The sequence below is a fragment of the Vulpes lagopus genome, chromosome 15 (assembly GCF_018345385.1).
Source record: "Vulpes lagopus strain Blue_001 chromosome 15, ASM1834538v1, whole genome shotgun sequence".
Taxonomy (NCBI): Eukaryota; Metazoa; Chordata; class Mammalia; order Carnivora; family Canidae; genus Vulpes; species Vulpes lagopus.
Window position 1 is genome coordinate 38,975,879 of NC_054838.1, and position 12,191 is coordinate 38,988,069.

The 12,191-nt window shown below is 34.5% G+C and overlaps 1 protein-coding gene across 5 annotated transcripts in view; it reads right to left on the reverse strand.

Annotated features, from left to right (window-relative positions):
- Window positions 1-3,883: 3,883 nt before the first annotated feature.
- Window positions 3,884-12,191, reverse strand: part of NOX4 (NADPH oxidase 4) — a 165,338-nt gene continuing 157,030 nt past the window's right edge. For all 5 annotated transcript variants that reach the window (XM_041730488.1, XM_041730489.1, XM_041730487.1 and 2 more), the window contains one exon: window positions 3,884-4,824. In XM_041730488.1, coding sequence (XP_041586422.1) covers window positions 4,704-4,824 — 121 coding nt within the window. In that variant the 3' untranslated portion in view covers window positions 3,884-4,703. The remainder of the gene's footprint in view (window positions 4,825-12,191) is intronic.

Below are 12,191 nucleotides of genomic sequence, written 5' to 3' on the forward strand. Positions count from 1 at the left end.
ATAACTCTGATCAAAGGTAACGCTTCTGCTAAAATTCTAATTGCAATGAAAATGTGAAAGGACCCCTAGAAACAAACCAAACATTACATCCTTTTACATTTTCTCAAACCACAGTAATAGCCAGCTCTGCCACACTTGAACATCTATCAAGTTCTGAAAAGAAAAGCATCATCATGTCCTGATGTGTTCAATAATTTTTCTTTCCTTGACTCCTTCTTTTTTTTCCTTCATAGTTTTGCTCTTCTGAAGCATTTCTTGCCCTTACCAATTAAAATGCTGCTTAACACTGCAGTAAGATTATTGGTGTGTTATTTTTCTTATTTTACAATGTAAAATAAGAAATCCACTTCTAGATTTTATCAACAGGGACATAATTTTTTTTTTATAAGAGAAACTAAACATTCTGCATATTCACTTCAAAAAAAATTTCTGGTCTCTGTTCTAAAACAACATTACTTAACTTTTTGCTAATTTTAAGTGACTGGCATGGCCATTTTTCTCTTTTTCTTTTAATGGACCCTTCTTTGCTAAGTATTTGAAGTCTTCTGCTTCTTTGGTTTGGAAAACTTCAGCTAGCTTTCGCAACTTTGTCCTTTGAGAATACCACAGTATGGGATAAAGAAGCTGGGGTAATGGAGTGGAGATTTAGACAGAAGGAGACAGAGAGTTCTCATTGTTCTGCGCTGGTTGAAGTAAATGCTCATTATGCTTGGTTTCATTTATTTCCTGTCTCTCTAGTTAACAAAAAGCTGATTCTTTTCTCCTGAACATAATGGTCATATGAGTAGAGAATAATAATCATCTGTGTTAATATCAACATTTCCCTGGATGGTTAGAAAGCTGGGAAGTTATGACTTCTGTTTATAAATCTAAATTTAAAATTAAATATTAGTTTTTCCTAGAAACCATACTATGACATATTTCTTCAAAGTTCTGGAGAACATAATCCCTTTGGCATGATCGCCATATTTAAAACTGATTTCTGGAAATAGGTACTAATTGGCAAAATATCGAAGACTTACATTTAGAATCAGAAGATACATAGGGAAGAAGAGTGTGATTTTCTGCACCTGAATCTGGAGTTAAGACATACTACCTTATTTTCCACCTTGCACTAAATAGAGTTTACCGGGAGACTCAAACTAACAGGACCAGATACATCTTATTAGATATGTATGTCATGAGGAGGGGGAAAGCATCTTTCAGTAGCAGAGGTGAGGAAGGCTGAACCCCAGTTTCAGCTCTGTGACAAACTCAAAGAAGACTTTTTATCCCCCACCACAATGAGTGCAGTCACTACCTGTCACCATACGCTACTACAATATTACTATGCATTCCCTGTGCCGTACATTTCACCCAGCAGATGATGGAGCAAGATACCATTTCCCTTTATGCCTTGGTTTTGTAGACCACAAAATAAAAGTACTACTCCTAACTTCAGACTTTTATGTTTCTATAACATCACTGGGTATGAAAATATCCTGGACAGCACACAAAAAGGAAATGTTTATCAATAAGCAGCACTTAAAAATGTCTCACCAGTTTGTTTAAAAACAACACCACAGATTAGCTGATCTAACCTTAAGGAAAAATATTTTTTAAAGTTTTTTTTCTCTTTAACATCATAGACATTCTTTAGCACTAACATTATCTGTTGATGACAATGGCCCATTGGCTTCCAGCCAGCCTCTTTAACAATGCCTTATGATTTAAGTCTATTACCTGCTGTGAGTGCTCCAAATAAACACTGATTTGGGGAGTCATAAGTAACTTGGATATAGAAATTAAATCATTTCAGCCTATGCTTTGTCTATATTGCTTTTATTTTTTGCTTTAAGTGCTTCTATTATCACAATCACCCAGCTGGCATTTTAAATCACTAAATGAAAAAAACAAAAAACAAAAAACTACCATTTCATTTTTAACCTGACTTTAAAAAAAAGAAAAAAAGTAAGCCCTGAATATACACGTGGTATGTATGTGTGTGTGTATGTATGTATATGAATCTGAGTCTTTTATTATTATGGATATGTAAAATCACAGCCTTCCCTTGCATAAAGCAGGACACCTGAAAAGATTAAAAACCCAGGGAATGTTCTGTTGGATTCTGTTTGAGGGCATATAAAGAGAATTTCCTTTCCTTTGTCCAGAGAGCTAATTTCCTACTATAATCTTACAAAAATAGATAGTGTCTTGCAAAAAAAAAAAATCACACAAAAAAGTATAGGTAGAAAGACCTGTAGTGATGGATTATTTTGTTTAGAGGTTCTTAAATTGGGGTCCTTGCTTTTGGAGATTATTTGTGGGCTTCCCAAAACTGTAATATTTTGTATCAATGTCATTTATCTTCACTTTTAATCAGGTTCTCAAAAAGATACATTACCCAGAAAGATTAATAACTACTAATCTAGTCCAAATGAGAAATCTTAATCCCAGAGTGGGAACAACTTGCCACAGTCATACCATTGGCCAGTGACATCCAGAGCTGCAGAATTCAAACCCCTGAGGCTGCTCATGCTAGTGTACATGCAAACAAATTATGTTTCTTCAACTTGGATCATCTTGTGAAAAAACACCGCCTGCTTTATTTGTTGCAAAGGTAAAGTGTGCTTATAGAGATCTCAAAGATATCATTTCAATTTTAATATTTATCACCACTGACATAACTGTTTTAAGACCTGTATGACAAGACGTAGCCCCAGAGGAGAAAAAAAAATCCCTCAAAACAAAACAAAACTCTCTTCTACATGCATGATGAAAATCTAATTTTATTACTACCTGCAGAAGCAAAAATTTTCTATATTTAACACTTCATGTTTGAACATCAACTAGAATTTTAAAGGAATAAGGATGTTCATCAAGAATAGCAGACCTACCCATAAAGATGTTTCTTTTTTTGAAAAACCTTCCACCTCTTTTACTGAAATTAGGTGTATTCATACAATCACATACATAAACTATGATCAGTAAAGAGTATTGCACATCCAAGCCTGTATTACCTCAAACTTCTTTTTACTAATTCTTTCTGTTATATGTTTTTATGATAATTCTTTTTAATTTAGATAGTGTTGCCAAGATGTACTGGTTATCAAATATGCCTTTAGAGCTAAATCTGTAGGAACATTGCACATTTCCCATATCCTTTTCTGACTTGCCTTCCTTCCACAGAAAGAATAAGAAAGAATTCCAAGGGAAGGAAGAAATATCTGTAAGTAATATATTAATAGCTATTCAATGCTAGACGGTTTCCCTGCTTGGTTGTTACTGGTGAATCAGAGAAAAAAACGACAGTAGCATCTATCACATTCTGTTAAACCACACAAAATTTTAACAAAGGCAAGGTAAGTCATTTTGCTTATTTCAGCAATGTGCTATAATTGATAGCAAATGAGAGATGTCTACAAAACAAAATCACTATACTGCAAAAATAACTTAATTTGTAAGTAGGGAAGTAGAGTCATCCCCTGAGCCAAGAATATAATGGCTAATGAGCATAAACTGACAGGATCATGCAGTATAGTCCGAACAGTGACTTTAAACTCAATTATTTCCCATCAAGACCCAGAATACCAAATGCTGCAACAAATACTATTCTCGATTCTGAACTTAAATTCAAATAATTAATGAAATATTTTCTCTTGTGTAGAAAGCAAAGTACGGGCAGGTTTTTTGGTTGTTACTGTTCAGGAATGTGATTGCACTTTCAATGGGCTCCAGTAGAAACCAATGTGTGACAAAAGAAAGACATCTTATGACTCAGTGACCACTGAGAGACACAATGCTCTTCTGTCTCAAAGTGCAAATTAAACAAAGTACCTTAAGGGTCTAAAAATAAGAATCTATGCTGGGGGGAAAAGGTAAATAAAAATAACAGAGGCCAAAATGCTGACAAAGGAAAAAAAGTTATTTAGTCTATACATTCCTTTATGTTTTACAGTAATGATATTTTCTTCATTACTATCCAACAGTAATAGATTAAGTAAACTGCAGATGAAAAGGATCGATTAAATCATTGTATCTGATGCATGCAAAGGAGGGCAGATTTCCATAGAGAGAGGAAAAAGGAAGAAAGATAAATATAAAAATACTCCATTAACATCTACAAAAGTTCATTCAGCATGAAGTCCACAGACATCAAATAGAGGTATTAGCATCAGTAGTGAGGAAGAGGAGACACAAAGTACCCGTATTAATAGAGTCCTGTGCTATATCTTCAAACATCTACTATATTTGCCTGGAGCTTTTTCTAAATCAAAGCTATTCTGTTTATACTCATGTAGAAAATGTAATCTGAGTTTCAATGCATTTTTAATTTCATTCAATCTTGTATTTGTTCAACCAAAAACAATTTAAAGAGGACCAAGGCTATCAGCCTCACAGTGAGCAAGTGCAGTGCCTCACTAGGGAGTTCTTGAATCGTCCATAAAAATCAACAGTGTGCATCAAATAGTTTTCTTTTCATTTGAGCACTGAAAAGTGAATCATCACAGCAACTACTCTTCAGGGCCTCTTTGGTTTCAGATTAAACATGTAATGTGACTTGTCATCCTGCCATATCCTCTGCATTTCCATTTTTAAATAATCATAAATAAGAAAACCTTGCTACTCTTTGGCATCACACAGCTACTTGATTCAGCTGAGCTTCAAAGTCTTAGAAATTGCACTCATTCCTGGTTTAGAGTCCTGATTCTTCTCAAAGGCTTTCAGCTGAAAGATTCTTTATTGTATTCAAATCTTGTCCCATATGAGTTGTTTCGGTTACTCAGTTTGTGAAGAGTCTTAGAAATTGAATTGGGTCCGCAGCAGAAAACACCAACAGTTTTCCTGGTAAGAGAGAGGGAGAAAATGGAAAATCAGGTGGAAAATTAGACAGAACATAACAAGATGTGTCAGGAGCATAGTTCAGGTATTAACAAAGTTCATTTCTTGCTGCTTTGCATGCTGAATTAATTTCCCAATTATTTCCAAATGTAAGTTTTCACCATGAAGTACTTCATGCTTTCCCTGTAAGAATTCAGGATAATTCAAGGAATGTAACTAGGAGCACAGATTTGCTTATCATCAGACAGAAAGTGAGCAGTCTGCCCTTAGCCTTTCCATTACATGAAGAAATCAAATCAATTGCAGCAGTGGATAGATGCCCATCCATACTGAATCATGTCAGTCTTCTCTTACTAGATGTTGTATATGCATTTTTCTAAAGATCCCTTGAATTGGCATGGGCAGTGATGAATAAGAGAAAGAAAAGCTACTACCAATTTGAAAGGATAATTTTAAGTAACTAATTTATACCCATGTTGAAACAAAAGCATATTAATCTGTATGCATTTTCTTTTTTATTTATGCACTGTAAAAACTGCACCAAATGCCAAGCATGTTTTATTGTTTGCTAACATAAAATTTTAGTATATAAATTATATATATCCCTAACAAATAGACTAAATAAATACCAGAAAATGACTAGTATTTCACATCAATCTTCCTCCTAAGTTTGTTTTTGCATTGAATTCGTCTAGAATACCAAAATGATTAACAATTCATATCGTATCTTGGATAAAGTATAGTTTGTCCTCATTATCTTATCTGAGAATAAGTGGTACAGAAAAAAAATCCAGTAAATGCATTTAAATGGGTACTAAGATTTTATAATAAATACCTAAAAAATGATTTTTACTAAAACTTTTCACCTTGAAAAATGAAACAAAGACAGACACCTCGGTGGCTCAGTGGTTGAGCTGCTGTCTTTGGCTCAGGTTGTGATCCCAGGGTCCTGGGATCAAGTCCCACCTCGGGCTCCCTGCGCAGAGCCTGCTTCTCCCTCTGCCCATGTCTCTGCCTCTTTCTATGTCTCTTATGAATAAATAAATACAATCTTAAAAAAAAAAGAAAATGAAACAAAGAACTACAAAATAGAATTTTCACTTGCAGCCATGATGGAGTAGTGGGGACTAGATTCCTAAGAAAAAGAGAAAAAACCGAGGTGAGTTCAGCAACTGTCTCTGCTTATGGCCTGGAGGCAATCTACAGGATGCAGCACAGAGAAATTCAAGCCAAGATTGAGGGGCTCACTGAGTTGAAGAGACAAAGAATGGAATTCATGGAGGACAAGGCGATAAATTCCAGAATTTGTGGAAGGTAAGAGAGACCCACAGAAGGAAGCTTCAGAAATCTGTAGGGCTGTATCCTCAAGTCTTTGGCTGAGTACTGATTTGCTCATGTGTGAGAGGAAACTACATGAATCTGGATAAGGAACTAGCAGGGAGCAGTAAGGCAAACAATTCTGAGTTGACACAAGGTTGTGAATAATTCATATTCCCACAAGCCAGAACGGAAAGATCTATATATCATACGTGGGCAATGGGTAGTGTTCTAGAAAGTTATCACCTTACTTGCAAGAGTGGGGTGGATGTTGGTAAAATTAGCCTTAGAGTGAAGGTGCTCTGGATCTATACTTAAGAAAGATCAAACTGAACCTAAGTCACAAACTGCATGCTAGAAACAAGTCCAACAATATTGAAAAGAGAAGATCAAAATTTGGCATGTAACATCTCAACTTCAAAATTTACAGTATTCAATAAGAAATTACCAAGAATTTTATAAACCATAACTGGGAATGTTATGGGCTGAACTATGTCCCCTCTAAATTCGTTATGTTGAAAATCAAACCCCCAGTACTTCAGAATATAGTTGTATTTGGAGAGAAAAGCTTTAATGATGTAAATAAGTTAAAGCTTTAGAGTGGATCCTATTCCAATCTGAATAATATCTTTATGAGAAGAAACTGGATATATGAAGAAACATGAGAGAATGCACATGCTCAAAAAGATCATATGAAGAGACTGCAAGAAAGTAGTCATTTGCAAGCCAAGGAGGAAGGTCTCAGAAGAAATCAACCCTGCTAGCCTCTTGATATTAGACTTCCAGCCTCTTGAGTTTTGAGAAAATAAATTTGTTTAACCCATTATCAAACATTTTCTTGAAACAGTGATGAGAAACATACTTCATTATGTTCAAAGGAAGTATCAACATGGTGAGAAGAGAAATAGAAGATTTTTTCAAGGCCTAAATGGAAATTCTAGTGATCAATGCAACCTTTAAAATTATAAGGATACTGATAGGTTAACAGAAAAATAGGCACTGCAGAAGAAAAGATAATTAAACTTAAAGAACTAGCACTACAATCTATCCAAATGGATCACATAGACAACAAAAATCAGGGGAAAAAAATGAACAGAGGCTAAATCAACTAGTCTATCTAATCAACACTAAATCAACTAGTCAAAGATAGATGCAATTCTAGTCCCAACATGTGAGAAGATAAAGGAAAAGAGAAAAAAAAAAAACACTTAATAAATAGTTGCCAGTTTTTCCGAAAATCTGATGAAAACAAATACATAGATCCAAGGGTCTAATGAATCCCAAGGAGAATACACACAAAGAAAACCATGTAAATCAACTTACAATAAAACTTAAAACCAGTGACAAAGAGAAAAACATAAAAACAGCCAGAGGAGGGCAGAAAAAGACACATTACAAATAATAAAGAGAAGATGAAAGACGGAGTTCTCGTCAAAAACTATGCATGTCAGGAGGCAATGAAGTAACATCTTCAAAGTGCTGAAAGACAAGAGAAAATTCAACTATGCTGTACCAAGCAAATTCTACACTAAACAAAAATCACTTTCAAAACTGAGGATGGAATATAAGCTTAGCAAACAAAAGAGGAGAGAATTCATCACCAGCAAGCCAGTACTATAAAATATATTAAAGGAAATTCTTCAGGAAGGAGAATGAAATCAGATGTAAATTTGAGTTTACCCAGAAAAATGAAGAGCGCAAAAATGGTAAATCTGTGAATAAATATAATCTGTATTTTGTCTAACTTTTAATGTCTTTGAATTATTACTGGTGCCTAAAACAAATGGAATCACAGTGCATCATGAAGTATATAGTTTATGGAAAAGAAAGAACAATAAGAATAATGGCCAAAAAAAAAAAAAAAAGAATAATGGCCAAGGAGACACAGGGGGAATGGAAGTACAGAAAGTGGTATAACATTATTTGGAGTACACTGTGATAAGCTAATGATGTACACTCTAAACTGAGAACAATGTTTCTCTGATTTTAGCTTCCTCAGAATTACTTGAGGGACTTCACAGACCATAGACCATCTGGTCCACAGACCATCCCTAGAGCTTCTGATACTAGAAATCTTGGATAGGACTCAAGAATTTGCTTTTCTAACAAGCTCCTGGTGATGCTTGTCCAAGGAATGCAGTTTGGGAACCAATGCCTTAAAGAATTCACTAAAAGCAAACAGACAAACAGAGAAGTATGGCTAATATGCCAATAAAAGAGAAAAAAACAGAATCATAAATGTACTCAATCTAAAAGAAGGGAAAGAAAGAAAGAAAGAAAGAAAGAAAGAAAGAAAGAAAGAAAGAAAGAAAGAAGAAAAAGCAATGGTAAACTGCCAGATTTAAACCCAACCAAAGGAAGCCAAGAATACTCAACGAGAAAAATATAATCTCTTCAATAAATGGTGCTGGGAAAACTGGATATTTTCATGCATAAAATGAAACTGAACCCCCATTTCACACCACTCACAAAAATTAACTTGGGAAGAATTAAAGACCTAAATGTAAGATCTGAAACCATCAAATTCCTAGAAAAGAACATAGGGAAAAAGCTTCTTGACATTAGGCTTGGCATTAATGTAATGGATATGTCACCAAAAGCATAAGCAATAACAGCAGAAATAAACATGTGGGACTCTATCAAATTAAAAAGCTTCTGTACAGCACAAGAAATGATCAACAAAATGAAAAGATAGCCTATGGAATGGGAAAAATATTTGCAAACTATGTATCTGATAAGGGGCTGGATTTTGTGCTAAGTGATAAAATCAGACAAAGAAAGATAAATATTGTATACTCTCATCTATATGTAGAATCAGAAAAATCCCCCCCAAAATCCAAACTCATAAAAACAGAGAGCAGACTGGTGGTTGCCAGGGCCAGGTGGGAGAGGTGGGGAATGAGTGAAGGTTGAAAAGAATTATAAACTTCTAATTATAAGAAGAGTAAGTTCTGGGAATGTAATGCACAGCATGGTGACTATACTTAACAATACTGTGTTGTATAAGGTGTAAAGGTGCTAAGAGAGTAGATCTTAAAAGTTCTCTTCACACGCACAGACACACACAGAAATTGTAATTATGTGAGGTGATGACTGAGTAGTCCTTTCACAATATATATATTCATATATCAAATCATTACATTGTACATATTAAACTTATGCAATATTATGTTAGTTGTATCTCAATGAAGCTAGAAAAAAATCCAATATTTTTTTGCTCCATGAAATAATAAAATGTAGTATATTTTGTAATGGATAAATATAATAAAGTACAATGATAATAATATGTAATGAAATAGTTTAAACACAACTAAATCCTCCAACTAAAATACTCCAATATACATGAAACAAAAACTAATAGGACTGTAAAGACAGATAAATCAAGAATTACAGTTGACTATTCCAATGCTCTTCTATCTGTAATTGACAGAACAAAGAGAAAAATCATAAGTGTACTAAAGACCTGAATGCCACTATCAAGCAATTGGAACTAATTGTTATTTATAGTGTGCTCTATTCCCAAACAATGGAATACAAATTCTTTTCAAGTGCATGTGGAACATTCATGAAGACAGACCATATTCTGGGCAGTAAAACAGTCTCAATAAATTATAAAGGATTGAAATCACAGAGTATATTTTCTCAAAAGAACCCAATTGAACTAGAAATCAAAACCAAAAAGATATCTGTAAAATCCCCACATGTTTGGAAATTAAACAACACACTTCTAAAACAACCAATGGGTCAGAGAAGAAATCACACTGAAGATTAAAAATACTTTGAAGTGTATAAAAATTAAAATAGATCAACATTTGTATAATGTAGCTAACGTGTTGGGAGGGGAATTTATAGAATTGAACACTTTTATTAGAAAAGAACAAGGGACTGAAATCAATGATACAAGGTTCTATCTTAAGAAACTACCAAAATAAAACCCAATTAAACCCAAAGTGAGAAGGAAGAAAATAAAGTAGTGCAAAAATAAATTTTACTTTATAAAATTTAGATTACTATTAAAACCAGATCCAGACACACTAGGTTACTTAAATCAATGCTCTGCATCACTTGCCATCAGGGAAATACAAATCAAAACCACAATGAGATACCACCTCACACCAGTGAGAATGGGGAAAATTAACAAGGCAGGAAACCACAAATGTTGGAGAGGATGCGGAGAAAAGGGAACCCTCTTACACTGTTGGTGGGAATGTGAACTGGTGCAGCCACTCTGGAAAACTGTGTGGAGGTTCCTCAAAGAGTTAAAAATAGATCTGCCCTATGACCCAGCAATTGCACTGCTGGGGATTTACCCCAAGGATACAGATGCAATGAAACGCCGGGACACCTGCACCCCGATGTTTCTAGCAGCAATGTCCACAATAGCCAAACTGTGGAAGGAGCCTCGGTGTCCATCGAAAGATGAATGGATAAAGAAGATGTGGTCTGTGTATACAATGTAATATTACTCAGCAATTAGAAACGACAAATACCCACCATTTGCTTCAACGTGGATGGAACTGGAGGGTATTATGCTGAGTGAAGTAAGTCAATCGGAGAAGGACAAACATTATATGGTCTCATTCATTTGGGGAATATAAATAATACTGAAAGGGAATAGAATGGAAGGGAGAAGAAATGGGTAGGCAATATCAGAAAGGGAGACAGAACATAAAGACTGCTAACTCTGGGAAACAAACTAGGGGTGGTGGAAGGGGAGGAGGGTGGGGGATGGGGGTGAATGGGTGACAGGCACTGAGTGGGGCACTTGACGGGATGAGCACTGGGTGTTATTCTGTATGTTGGTAAATTGAACACCAATAAAAAGTAAATTTATTATTAAAAAATAAAATTAAATTAAAAAAAATAAAATTTTAAATCTTAAAAAAAAAAAAATTGAACCATTCAGCTTATCCCACCAAAATCCAAAAACAAACAAAAAACATAATGTGGTTTTCATGAAAATGAGAAAGCACGGAGTCATTGTGCCTGTTTGTATACATTTCTGTCAATATTGCATTACAATAAGATACCATTACGTTCTTCACAGGGCAATTATAAAGTTTGTTTTTCAATTTTTACAGACTTCCTAAAGGCTTCTCTTAAATATTTCACAACAAAATTATCACTTTAAAAGTACCCAGATATCATATATACTTTTTTTTAAATAGGAAAATAGGCGTTGGTTTAGTATAATACAAAATGTCCTGTTATCTTAGTAAATACTGAGTGACTTAGAAAATAATATTTACAAAATCTTTTTATGTTTTTGAAAAATTAGTATACACTTTTAGTATATGGGAGTTAACATTCTGCTGTAACATACATGGTGAACATGATGGTTGCTTGGAACATTTCACTGTCCTCAAGAGGGACATGGTAAAATAAAATTGCTATTCTTTCTCCTTGCGACCCTGCTCTGCTGTAAATAAAGCACATTGAACTTTATAGTCAGAAGAGAGGGTTCATTCTGAATTGGACTCATTAACCAGAGCTTGAGATAAATCATTATCTTTTGGCTCCTAGCTTCTTCACTTGTAAAATAATGATGAAAGCAGGGTGACTTCAAAAGCTCCTTCGCTTTCCTTGATCATACCATTACACAATTCATTTTCTGAATTTAAAAGAGCCACACGAGGAAGGAACCACCTCATACAGGTATGTAAAATAAATTGAGTATAAATTGACTCAGCCTTTTGGATTTGATAGGACGCTATCTAAATGTACATACTCTTTGAGCCAGCAATTCCATTTCAAGGAGCCTAACCTACTGCAATACTCCCACAAGAGCATGAGAAAGTATGTGCAAAGATAATGGCCATAGCACTGTTTGCAACAATGAAGGACTGGAGGTAACTTATATATCCATAAATAGGGTAGCAATGATCATGTCATCCATATTCTAGAATACTGTGATGCAGAATTACATGGAAATTAACCATGAGCAATATGTGTGTATCTGAAAAAGACTACATTGAAAAATTCTATATTAGAGATTCATTCAACTTTGGTTAAAAAATCAAAGTTCATATTTTCAGTATATAGATTTTAAATAT